The 12,921-nt window shown below is 53.2% G+C and overlaps 1 protein-coding gene across 1 annotated transcript in view; it reads left to right on the top strand.

Moving 5' to 3' along the window:
- KSR1 (kinase suppressor of ras 1) overlaps nt 1-12,921 on the top strand; it is a 49,593-nt gene that overhangs the window by 31,114 nt on the left and 5,558 nt on the right. The window contains exons 9-14 of the mRNA XM_010861694.1: nt 1-155; nt 2,101-2,142; nt 4,792-4,846; nt 5,896-5,944; nt 7,184-7,563; nt 10,640-10,736. Of these exons, the coding sequence (XP_010859996.1) occupies nt 1-155; nt 2,101-2,142; nt 4,792-4,846; nt 5,896-5,944; nt 7,184-7,563; nt 10,640-10,736 (778 nt within the window). The remainder of the gene's footprint in view (nt 156-2,100; nt 2,143-4,791; nt 4,847-5,895; nt 5,945-7,183; nt 7,564-10,639; nt 10,737-12,921) is intronic.

The following is a 12,921-nucleotide window of genomic DNA, read 5'->3' as shown; positions in this document are numbered from 1 at the left end:
CATGAACCACCTGGACTCCAGCAGCAACCCATCCTCCACTACATCCTCCACGCCCTCCTCACCCGCGCCCTTCCCAGCGTCATCCAACCCATCCAGTGCCACCACGCCCCCCAACCCCTCACCTGGCCAGCGGGATGGCAGGTTCAACTTCCCAGGTACCACACCTTGGGGCTTTCTCGGGCCTGAGGGATGGGGTTGCATGTCCCTTCTCTGCTCATCCTGGCTGACTCAAGGCTAAACCGTCTCCACCGCTAAGAGCAGTAGCTGGACACTCAGTGTTTCACCATATTTAAACCTGCTATGATTGTACCCATTTTACAGATGGGGACACTGAGGTTCAGAGGGAGTAAGTGGCTTGCCCCAAGCTGTAAGCAGCAGAGCCGGGCTCAAAGCCAAGTCTGTCTGATGCAAAGCCTGGGTAATCCCCAGGCTGCCCTCCTGTGTGTGGGATGGCTTCTCGGGGGCATTGTTCACTCACTCGGGGCTTCTGGGCTCCTGAGAAGCAGGGCAGGCAGCAATGAGACCTGGGGCAAGTCCAGAAGGCCAGAGCAAAGGAATCCAGGGCTCTGTGGCTTACCTGCTCTGGGTCTGGACGAGCTGCTTAAGGGGGCACTTCTGTTCCCTTTTCTATAAAACAAGAGATCAGGTGAGGCTGGAGTTAGGTTATCCCCACTGTGTGAGTGAGGCCTCAGAGTCCACCCAGGGGTGTGTGCCAGAGCCGAGCCGACCTCTGACCACAGCCCCGGCTACCCTGGGTCTATAGGGACAGGGCTCCTGCCACTCGGCCGGGCCTGGAGTGTCCCACCTCCTCAGGGAGCAGAACAAAGCCCACTGGCCCCCTTCAGGACTGAGCCCCAGTCCTGGCCTCCCAGGCAGCCCCTCAAAACCGGTCTCGGCCCTCAGCGTGTTTTAAGCTCAGGGAAGGAGGGCAGCCCCAGTTCACTCCGGGCCCAGCCAGGCTGGCTGCCAGCTTCACCCTGTGGACTCCAGGCCTGGCCCCACCTGTCACCGGTCCCCAGGGCTCCAGGCCGAGGAGGACAAAGGCATGGCTTTTCCTGTGCCAGGGGATCCCTGGCTGGGCAACCTCACTAGCCTCATCTCCCCAGGGTCCCAGGGACTTCTTTTGGGGGGTGGTGGTGAGATTTTTTAGGACTCTTTCTTCTTTTTTGCCTTAACATGCATGTGGCTGGCTATCTCCTGACACTAATGCATCGTTCCAAGCCCGCCCCTCCCTCCTCCGACCCAGCAATGGCCATGTGATTACACTCCTCTGTTCTGCTCTGTCATTGTGATGCTCTGAAACCGGGCCTTTTGCTGAACCTCCTAGTCTGAAAGGAAAGAAAAGGCTTCTTCTGAAAGGAGGGGCCTGTTTGAAAAACAAGAGTCACTGAAAAAGTCCTTTGTGTGACATCAGCCAGAGCTTCTTAGCTTCCCTGATGTCCCGGGCTGGGCCCGCATTGTACCCTGCACGGAGCCCTCTCTCTCTGGTCATGGGCTGGGCTGGGCTGGCAGTTAACGTGGCATGGGACCTCCTCCTAGTCCACCCACTCCATACTGTGAGGGAGCATTTCTGTGTGTATCTGAGGCTAACCTTGGAGAAAGGTTATTTTTTGGATGGTAATATTGAGTGGCAGAAGCCTCGGTACCTCCAGGTGTGAACGTGGGCTGGTGGATTTTCCCTTCTCCTGCACACAGCGTTGTCCAGTGTTCTCAGAATCTTGGGTTTTTCCTCCCCATTATATTTTGCCCTCCTGGGCTCACGCACAGTTCACAGAAGGGAAGGGGGCCCAGCAGATGAACGGAATTGGCCAGGGCTCTTCAGCAGGGTGGCTCCCAAGACTGGGTCTCTGAACCCCTGTCCTCCAGTGCAAGACCCCTTACTCCCGGGGGCTCCTGCGGGCACCCACTTTTTCCCAGCTCTTTTCCTCCTTCCTGCATGGAGCGCCCCATCCTGGCCAGGCCCACCTGGGACAGGGCAGGTGGGGCAGGGGTGCCCCAGCCCTATAACCAGCCCCTCTCCCCCAAGCCCCTGCCTCTGTTTCCTCTCCCCGTGCTGCATTTGCTATTCTGTGTGTGACTCACCTCCTCTTCTGTTTAAAGCTGCCTACTTCATTCATCATAGACAGCAGTTTATCTTCCCAGGTGAGTCCTTTGCATGGTTCCACTAACTGTCCCTTGCCGTGACCCCCTCTGTCCAGCCCTCTCCCTGAGGACCTGTGTTTCACACCCATCTGCTTTGAGAGCTGACTGTCTGTTGAGGGTGGGTAAGGGGGCAGAGTGAGTAACCTTGAAGCTGGCCCTTCATAGGGGCAGTGCATTACCGCGAGGACCCTTGGCATCCACCCTCCCCCGCCTCTTTGCAGAGACTGCAGGCGACTTGTCCAGGGTCACAGCCAGAAAGTGGCAGAAATCCAGTTTGCAGAATAAGGGGAGAGGACCTTTTGCTGATGCCTTTTGAGCATCTGACAAGTCATCTTCTACATAATGGCAAGGAAACTGCTACCCTTTCTTCAAGAAGGGGATGCCAGTTTGGGAAGGTCTGCAGACTTCATTTATTTGGCGGGTCTCTCGTTCCAGAGCCTTGCCGCACAGCGCCATCTGCTGGCCTTTGTTGGAAATGCCTGCCGTGCAGAAAGCTGAAAGAAAACTTTTAGTTAATTTAATTAATTTCCTTCCACAGAAATTGTTTTGCACACCTACTATGTGCCGGCCTTTGCATGTGACCATATTCCTGCCCCTAAGGAGTTTATACTCTTTAGTACTTATTTCTCTAATTGGAGGTGACAAGCAATAGTATAAGTAATCTGTGACTTTAATTCTGAGTTTAGTCATATGAAGGTTCTGTGTGTTTTTGATGAAAACTGTAGTTAATTGTTTTTCCCTGGATTAAACAGGCCTGTCTTGAAGTCATGGTATTTTGGTAATTGCAGGCCTTTCTATTCCCCATCCCAGCTCCATTAGGGAGTGACTAAGAGCATTTGTTAGCTCCTATTGGTGGTTTCTCAGGCTGTGCAGGCTGGTTGGGGGTAGGGCCAGGCTCCCTGAGCTGCCTCTGTGGTTTCACACCCATTTTTTTCTGTGGCTCCCCTCCAAGAGCCTGCCTGGTTACTGCTCTAGGGTGGCATACAGGGGAGTACCCTTGAAAGCTTTGGGAGAACGTGGCTTTTTTTCTAGTAGGGTCCATCTTGCTCTGAAGATGTCAGGGGGGAGAGGAAGGAAATATAGTTCCATTAAAACAGATATGGACACATTTGGAGCAGAATACAAATTACACTCTTAATGTTTAAGGACAAGTGTGAAGCTTCAGAGGCATTTTGCCGCCCCCCAACCTGAGGTGCTGTTTCTCCCCAGACTCCCATCTACCCTGTGTCACCCTATCTCTGTGCGTGTGTTTTTCTTCTATGGAAACATTTGAGCAGTGTTGGGTGGGTAGAAACATCAGACTGCCTTTGACGGTCTGCAGACGCAAGGTAGTGGTGTCTGGGGGAGCCTTGGCAGACTTCCGGGTTTAGGATTCCCCAGAAATTGCACACAGGATGTTGGGTACATGTGTGCATTTCTCTGATAAGAAGGTCCACGGCCTCTATCAGACTCTCCCAAGCCTGTGAGGTTCAAGAAATGTTGAGAGGGCTTCCCCAGGCGGTAAAGAATCTGCCTGCCAATGCAGCAGATGCTGGTTTGATCCCTGGGTCGATAAGATCCTCTGGAGGAGGAAATAGCAATCCACTTCACTATTCTTGCCTGGGAAATCCCATGGACAGAAGAGCTGGTGGGCTGCAGTGCATGAGGTCACAAAGAGTTAGACACGACTGAACACGCAGGCAGAGATGTCGAGAAAGCTTCAGGAATAGCCTTGCGGAGAGCGCAGAGGGAGGTGAGGGAGATTTGCTGGCTGATGGGAATTCTCTTTGTTCCAGCAGACAGGGAGAGGCCCTGATTAGCTCCAACCACCGCCACCTCCAATCTCTTCTTTTGCTGCAAAAGGGGGTGAGGGGCCCAACCAGCCCTGAGGCAGCCAGCCTCTCTGAGCACGTTGAGAAGGGACCAGAGAGAACAGAAAGCAGCCAGCAGCAGGAGCAGCCATGGGGAGGGGGGAGAGTTGGCCTGTGCCACATTGGCTCCACCCTGGGGTGACCATCTGTCCAGTATTCCCCGGATGGGGGGCTTTTGGTGCTGAAACTGGGAAAGCCACCGACTCAGGCGTCAGTGCCAACTTCTTGATCCCAGGGTCCCTGATGCGTGGACTGTGCATTTCTGTCTCCGCAGAGTGCTGCTCCACCAGCCACCAAAGCTGGAAGCTGAGGTGATGGGGCCTCTGGCTCCCATCCGAAGTGCCCGGCATCCGTGCCAGGCACCCGGTGTCGCTAACGAGCCACCTGTGAGTCTGGCTTTTGGCCTCTTCTGGCCCAAGGGTCTTGCCGCAGTCAAGGGTTGTTGCAGCCAGCAGCCCCTGCCTCAGAGGCGAGGAGGAGGGTCCAGCCCACAGGTCCAGTCAATAGGGGCCCAGTTGCTTTTACCACTTGCTTGTAGGGGGCCTCAGGGCGATGGTGGCAACTGAGAAGTTTCAGCTTCCACCCCGCCTGGAGTCCCTGCCCAGGGCAGAGCCGTGTGGGAAAACCGAGTGCCGCGGAGGCTGCGTCTGCGCTCTGATTTAGGGAAAGCACATGGAAGTGGCCCTGAGAGCCCGCGTGCGACCCATGCAGGGGCCGCTGGGGAAGCACCTCTGCCCTGTGTCTCCGGGGGTAGTGGGAACGGGTCTCATGCCTCGTATTTTTTTTCCGTTTCCTCCAGACATTTCGGCATTTCCACAGGCAGCGCCGTTCACCGATGGAGCGGACAGTTCCCGGTAGGCGCTTTTTCTTCCTTGGGGACTTGTTAAAGCTGGACCCACATCCCTGACCACCTCCTTCATCTACCTTTATTAATACTGTTTTTAACATTTTATTTTATATTGGAGTATGGACGATGAACAGTGTTGTGATAGTTTCAGGTGGACAGCGATGGGACTCAGCCATACATATTGCGTTTATCCATTCTCCGCGCCCCAAACTCCCCTCCCATCCAGGCTGCCACATAACCCTGAGCAGAGTTCCCTGAGCTCTATAGCAGGACCATGTTCTACCTCCACATTTAAATCTCTGACCCTCTAATTTCAGACCTTACCATGGACCTGGGCAGCCAGATGGAGCACTCCTTGGGCTAATTCTCCCTGTGATCCAGTTAACCCACCCACAGGGTTTTATTTGCCTCCTATCACCGCAGTCAGCGTGGGGTGGGGCTGCCTGTGCAACGGAGCTGTCTAGAGACCCAGGAGGGCTGGGCGAAGGCGCCCAGCCTTAGAGAAACCTAATAATTCAGCTCCTGTTCATGATGCTCCTTGGGCGTCAAGGAGCCCTTTCTCGGTCAGGCCACGCCGAGCACCTGACTCACCTTGTTTGGTCGAGTTCTCGGCCAGGTGTAAAGTAGGTGTCATCCTTGACATCCAGATGAGGGGATCAGCTCAGAGAGGTTAAGAAATTGCATTAAGTCACACAGCTAGGGAGTAACGGAAGCAGTCCTGAAGTAGAATTCCAAATCCTGTGCCCGTGCTCGGAACCCCATACTAGTTGTCAGATTTGAAAGGTCCCTGATGGTCACTGTCCACCCTTCAGCCCCCACCACCCTCAAGTTCAGCCTGGGGAAGGCCAAGGCCGGAGAAGGGAAGTGGGGTCTGGCCTTCGGCCTGCTGTGTGTTTCCACAGCATCCAGACCGCCTTCCCCGTGACCAAGTGGGTCAAAGGAAGGGTCCAGGCCTGGCACCCCTTTCTCAGACCTCGCGTGGGGAGTCCCCTGCCCAGCTGGGAGCCGAGTGGCCCAGCCTCGGGGTCTCCTTGACAAACCCTGCTTTACTCTTAGGCTTGACGACCAGCCAAAAGCAGATGTGTTGGAAGATCATGAAGTGGAGGTGAGTGATGGTAACCCGTGAGCCGTAGACGGGGCATCTCTTTCCTCTCTCCCCGGCTCAGTGCGTGGAGGTGTCTGGGAGCGTGTGGGCACCCGGCTCTGGTGGGGGCTATCCCAGGTGCCCACCTGCTGCACCAGACGCAGGCAGTGTGCAAGGCAGCGAGAGCAGTGAAGGGTGCCACGAAGCAAGCTTCCTTTTGCTTTTCTGTTTTTTGAGGCTAAAGTTAGCTCTTTATTCCTGTGGTTTCCACCTCCAGCCGAGAGGCCTGGGCCCCAGCCCAGGAGACTTTCCCTCAGTCTGGGGTGGGGCCAGGCAGTTGGATGTTATCAAATATTCCTGGGTGATTTTGATTGTAGCTGGGGCCAAGGACTGCTGCTTTGACCTTTGAACCAGTGTCACCCGAGCCTGGCAAGTGTGGTGGCTTATGAGCCTCAGCAGACTGATTTACTCTTGCCCAGAGGAGTCACAGGCTTCCCAGGGGTGCTAGTGGGAAAGACTCCACCTGCCAAAGCAGGAGATGCAAGTGACATGGGTTTGATCCTGGGTCGGGAAGATCCTATGGAGTAGAAAATGCTGGAAAATTCCATGGGCAAAGGAGCCTAGCGGGCCCCAGCCCATGGGGTCCCAAAGAGTCAGACAAGACTGAGCGACTAAGCACAACACAGCACACAGAGGAGAGTCTCAGACTCTGTGTTTAAACAAAATCCTAGGACTTTCCTGGTTTTCCAGTGGCTAAGACTCTGCACTCGCAATTCAGGGGGCCCAGGGTTGATCTCTGGTCAGGGGACTAGATCCCTCATGCAGCAACTAAGTGCTCATGTTACAACTAAAACTCCTGCATGCTGTAACTAAGAACAGAAAAAAAGATCCCACATGCTGCAACTAAGACCTGGTGCAGGCAAATAAAGTGAATAAATATTTTTTTAAAACTAAAAGCATATCCAGAAAGGGTGTTAGTGTTCTTCCCCAGCGATTAGGTATTGCTCCTAGGAGCAATGTCTTGGAACATTGGCGGGAAGAAGGGCCACGCTCCGTAGTTTGTGGATTAGGACCTTAGGACCGTGTGGTGCTGAGTGACCCGTCCACTTCGCACATGAGGTCTGCACAGAGCTGTGACTAGAGCCCAGGCCTCCTGACCCCAGACCCCTCTGCTCCCTGACCTGGTGGGGGTCTTGAGGGAGGGAAGTCACCTGGCCCCAGGCCTGCCACCCCTTCTATTCCCTCCTCCTCTCCTTCCAGGCCGAGGAGCCTGAGGCCGGCAAGTCAGAGGCCGAAGACGATGAGGACGAGGTGGATGACCTGCCGACCTCCCGCCGGCCCTGGCGGGGCCCCATCTCGCGCAAGGCCAGCCAGACCAGCATCTTCCTCCAGGAGTGGGACATCCCCTTCGAGCAGGTGGAGCTGGGCGAGCCCATCGGGCAGGGCCGCTGGGGCCGGGTGCACCGCGGCCGCTGGCACGGCGAGGTGGCCATCCGCCTGCTGGAGATGGACGGCCACAATCAGGACCACCTGAAGCTGTTCAAGAAGGAGGTGATGAACTACCGGCAGACGAGGCACGAGAACGTGGTGCTCTTCATGGGGGCCTGCATGAACCCGCCCCACCTGGCCATCATCACCAGGTAGCCCAGCCCCGCCCCCTCCCCTTTCCCTGGGGGCCTGGTGATTTGCATGCCCCTGGACGGCGTTTTCATGTAGAGACGTACTTCCCTGGCTGTCCAGGGGTTAGCACTTCGACTTCCACTGCAGCAGGTGCAAGTTCGACACCAGATCCCACGTGCCTCAGGGCCAAAAAGACAAAGCCTGTTACACAGAGTGAAGTAAGTCAGAAAGAGAAAACCAGATACTGTCTATTAATGCATATGTATGGGGTCGAGAAAAATGGTCCTGATGAACCTATTTGCAGGGCAGGAGTGGAGACACATAGAAAACAGACTTGTGGACATAGCGGGGGAAGGAGAGGGTGGGACGAACTGAGAGAGTATCACTGACATATATACACTGCTGCTGCTGCTGCTGAGTCGCTTCAGTCGTGTCCTACTCTGTGCGACCCCACAGACGGCAGCCCACCAGGCTCCCCCGTCCCTGGGATTCTCCAGGCAAGAACACTGGAGTGGGTTGCCATTTCCTTCTCCAATGCAGGAAAGTGAAAAGTGAAAGTGAAGTCGCTCAGTCGTGTCTGACTCTTAGCGACCCCATGGACTGCAGCCTACCAGGCTCCTCCGCCCATGGGATTTTCCAGGCAAGAGTACTGGAGTAGGGTGCCATCGCCTTCTCCGACATATATACACTGCCATATGTGAAATAGATAGCTAATGGGAAGTTGCTGTACAATACAGGGAGCTCAGCCGGATGCTCTGTGACAACCTAGAGGGAAGAGATGCAGTGGGAGTAGGAGGCAGGCTCAAGAAGGAGGGGACATATGCACACTTACGGCTGATGCACGTTGTTTTATGGCAGAAACCAACACAACATTGTAAAGCAGTGACCCTCCAATTAAAAATAAATGTTACAATACTAAAGCAATATTGTAACAAATTCAATAAAGGCTTTAAAAATGGTCCACATTTTAAAAAAAAATCTTAAAAAAAGAAGAAACCCCCAAAATGGAGTCTTAATTTCCCCATCCTATAACCCCACTGACATTAAATAAATAAATTAATGAAAGGATACCTAAAAGAGAGAAAATTCAAATCTTCTGGAAAAGCACAAAGTGAAAACCAGTCTCCTCCCACCCTACCTGGGTGCTTCTGTAAACAAAGATGGGTACTGTAAACAGTTCCTTATCACGCCTTCCATCAAGGAGTTTGTATACACTCATGTTTTTAAGGGCTTCTCCGGTGGCTAGTTGTAGAGTCCAGCTGCCAATGCAGGAGGTGCTCAGCATCCCTCAGACCCCAGCCTCGGTGCTGTCCATCATTCAGCCTTCCGTCTCTCTCTCATCTACCCAGATGAGAGATCCGAGTCTGCTTAAAGGGAATGTGGCACTAGTGGTAAAGATCCTGCCTGCCAATGCAGGAGACACGAGACGTGGGTTCAGTTCCTGGGTCGGGAAGATCCCCTGGAGGAGGAAATGGCAACCCACTCCAGTATTCTTGCCTGGAGAATCCCATGGACAGAGAAGCCTGGTGGACTACAGTTCACAGTGTCGAAAAGAGTCAGATACGACTGAAGCTACTTAGCACATATAGTAGAAGAATAAAAGAACATTAACAAAACATTTAACACAGCTGAGGGGGCTGGAACATGGAAAAGTAACCATCAACCGATACTCCAGACCCTGAGGGTCGTTATCTCATTGGAGACGTTTCCTAAAAACCAGCCCCTACCTCAGATGGCTTAAGGCTTCTCCCTGGAGCAGCAGTAAAGCCACCCATTTTCTCTAGGTCCTTCCTCACTCCAGGTTTTGCTTTAAATATTTATGTATTTATTTGGCAGTGTCTGCTCTTAGTTGCAACTCACGGGATCTTTCATTGTGGTATGCCGGCTTAGTTGCTTCATGGCCTGTGGGATATTAGTTCCCCGATCAGGGATCGAACCTGAGTCCCCTGCATTGCAAGGCGGATTCTTAACCACTGAAGTCCCTCACCCCAGGTTTTAGGAGTCAGTACAGGTAGGGACCGGAGAAGGCAATGGCACCCCACTCCAGTACTCTTGCCTGGAAAATCCTATGGATGGAGGAGCCTGGAAGGCTGCAGTCCATGGGGTCGCTGAGGGTCGGACATGACTGAGGGACTTCACTTTCACCTTTCACTTTCATGCATTGGAGAAGGAAATGGCAATCCACTCCAGTGTTCTTGCCTGGAGAATCCCAGGGACGGGGGAACCTGGTGGGCTGCCGTCTATGGGGTCGCACAGAGTCGGACACGACTGAAGCAACTTAGCAGCAGCAGCAGCACAGGTAGGGACTCCAAGATCCAAGCCCCTTATCTAATACAATCACCCTGACACCGCTGATAGCCGCCCCCGCCCCTGCTCCACTGCACATTCAGCCTTGTCATAAGAAAACCCCGTGATCAGAGAACAGCACCATCATGAAAGTCATTATGGAGATCCCAGAGCCCTGATGCTGCCTGGTTACAGCCTGAAAAGGCCAGGTTCTTCCCTGGTTGACTTTGAGTGGTTGAGTTCCTGCCTCGAACCACGAGAGCAGGTCGACTGCTCTGAATGTGGGGCTCAGCTGGTAAAGAATCTGCCCACAATGCGGGAGACCTGGGTTCGATCCCTGGGTTGGGAAGATCCCCTGGAGAAAGGAAAGGCTACCCACTCCAGTATTCTGGTTTGGAGAATTCCATGGACTGTATATCTTAAAGAGTTGGACACAACTGAGCAATCCTTAAACTTAGTGAACTATTTCCTGTTCTATGGTGGGTGGGCTAGAGGTCTCAGGGGACGTGTGTTCTTGCCCATTCAGGCTGGGCCCCTGCAGCATTGAGCATCAAGGGGACTTTCCTGGTGGTCCAGTGGTTAAGACGCAGCACTTCCATGACGGGGCAGGGTTCAATCTCTGGTCCCCATGTGCCATGAAGTGCGACCAAAATGAAACAAAGAAGGAATGGCCTCAGGTTGGTCAAGAAGGATTCTGGCACCCAGGGTCCAGGGCATGGAGCTGGTGGACACAGCTCTCCCTGGCTCCACAAGGGCTGAGGTCAGGCTGCACGGGCCCCAGATCTCTACCTGACTCTCCGCTCTTCACAGCTTCTGCAAGGGACGGACGTTGCACTCGTTTGTGAGGGACCCCAAGACATCTCTGGACATCAACAAGACCAGGCAGATCGCCCAGGAGATCATCAAGGTAATGACTCCAGAGCTCCTACCTGTCTCCCGATCCGTCTGCCGGTGTCAGGCTTGTGGCGGCGGCTGTTCTGTCTCTCCCTTTAGCTTGGGTGCCTCATGGATGGGACCTCCATCTCCTTCCCTCTTTCTTTGTCTTGTCTGCTGGGAACTGAACACACTGGAGAAATGCAGTGGGCTTTAAAGACAGATGGCCTGAGTTTGAATCTTGGTGATACCAGCTATGTGACTTCGGGCAGGTCGATTAGCCTCTCTGAGCCTCGGCCTCCTCCCCTGTAAAATGGGGTTGCCTGCATCACCTCCCTCATTGGATTGGTGCAAAGGTAAACTGCGATAATCCGTGGAGAGAGCATTGAGCCCGGGTGAGAATCTGTTAGATTTAAGGTTTGCGGCAGGTGTTCTGCCTTAAAGTTTCTGAATCTAAGTTTCATGTAGACCAGGCCCTCAGGCTCAACTCAGGCAGCCTTTTTTCTTTTGCTTCCATCTTTTCCAAGTAATTAAACAAAAGTGAGAGAAACGCTTATTTGTTTCTTTAGTTAGCAGCAGACAGGGTCTGAGAAAAACTCCATCAGGGCTGGATGGGCTTCCTCTTCCTGGTTCTTGTTTTTGCAGAAAAGCTTTCTCTTACCAGCTCCCACCACGTTTTTGTCCCTGTCCTGTCTTCAGTTTTGCTTTTTTCTTTTTTTCTCCCTCCCTCCTTCCATCCATCATGTGTGCACATCATTGGAAAGGAAAAGATGGAAATCTCAGTGACATTTAGGAACACCAAGATTTCTCCATGACATTTCCACATAGCAAAACGAACGCATGGGCTTCCCTGAAGGCTCAGTGGTAAAGAATCCACCTGCCAATGCAGGAAACACAGGTTCAGTCCCTGAATCGGGAACCCCTGGAGAAGGAAATGGCAGCCCACTCCAGTATTCTTGCCTGGGAAATCCCATGGACAGAGGAGCCTGGTGGGCTACAGTCCATGGGATCAAAAAAAGAGTCACACACACACACACAAAAAGACAGCTTAGTGACTACACAACCACAAATGATTGCATTAAACTTTTGCAGCCCCCCCAAACCAAAATATCACATGTATGCCTTCATCTGTAGTCTGTCTCATCACAGAGAAGTTGGGGGGAGCTGCAGTGTTAAACCTACTCTGTGATATCCCCAAACCTGCTGGGCCCTGCTCCCCCAAACTGTTGTGTCTCCTTATTGTCAGGACACTGGGGGAGTCTGGGTGTTGAGTTTGGCTGAGTTCGGCTGAATGAGTCATCTGGAAGATTCCAGGGTAGAAGTTGCTCACAGGTTTTGGAGCTGCAGAGCCAGAAGCAAGCTCTCTGCTGGCTCATTTATTTTCCCCATCCCCCTTCTTCTGGGAACTTCTAAGCTACTTCCTTTTGTATGCATCTGTGATACTTGGAGGCTCAAAATATAATAATGGGGTCTTGACCTTTGGTTCAGAGAAGGCAATGGCAACCCACTCCAGTACTCTTGCCTGGAAAGTCCCATGGACGGAGGAGTCTGGTAGGCTGCAGTCCATGGGGTCATGAAGAGTCGGACACAACTGAACAACTTCACTTTCACTTTTTACTTTCCTGCATTGGAGAAGGAAATGGCAACCCACTCCAGCGTTCTTGCCTGGAGAATCTCAGAGACGGAGGAGCCTGGTGGGCTGCCATCTATGGGGTAGCACAGAGTCGGACACGACTGAAGTGACTTAGCAGCAGCAGCAGCAGACCTTTGGTTAGAAGGTTTGGGGGGCCACCCCTGAAGTGTTGTGAAATTATAGGAAGGGAGGAGAGTTTGTGTTCCAGACCTGGGCACTTTCTTTCTTGTCTCTGGCTGTTTGAGGCTGTGGCACCTGTTTTATTAACAAGGCTCAGAGAGGTGCAGCCACTTATCCTCGTCACACAGCTGGTCCCTGTTCAACCCAAGGTGTGCTCTTTGGCTCTCTTCGGTCACTGGGGAAGCCTTGTGCCTTAGTTTGGTTTGGGAAGTAGGCAGATATTTTCAGGGGGATCGTCTTGCATTCAGGATGGAATTTTGGGAGAGAGTAAGTCACTCTTTTTGAAACCTGCCCGCTTCCGTGGTGGGATGACAGCTCTCAGTAGGCCTGAGGGAAGTGGCCACAGTGAACCCCGCGCCCTCCCATCTCTTACAGAAGAGCATCTGCCTGTGTACATTCTTCTCTG

This window comes from Bison bison, unplaced genomic scaffold (assembly GCF_000754665.1).
Source record: "Bison bison bison isolate TAMUID 2011002044 unplaced genomic scaffold, Bison_UMD1.0 scf7180017864472, whole genome shotgun sequence".
Taxonomy (NCBI): domain Eukaryota; kingdom Metazoa; phylum Chordata; class Mammalia; order Artiodactyla; family Bovidae; genus Bison; species Bison bison.
This window is presented reverse-complemented; position numbering and strand designations above follow the sequence as displayed.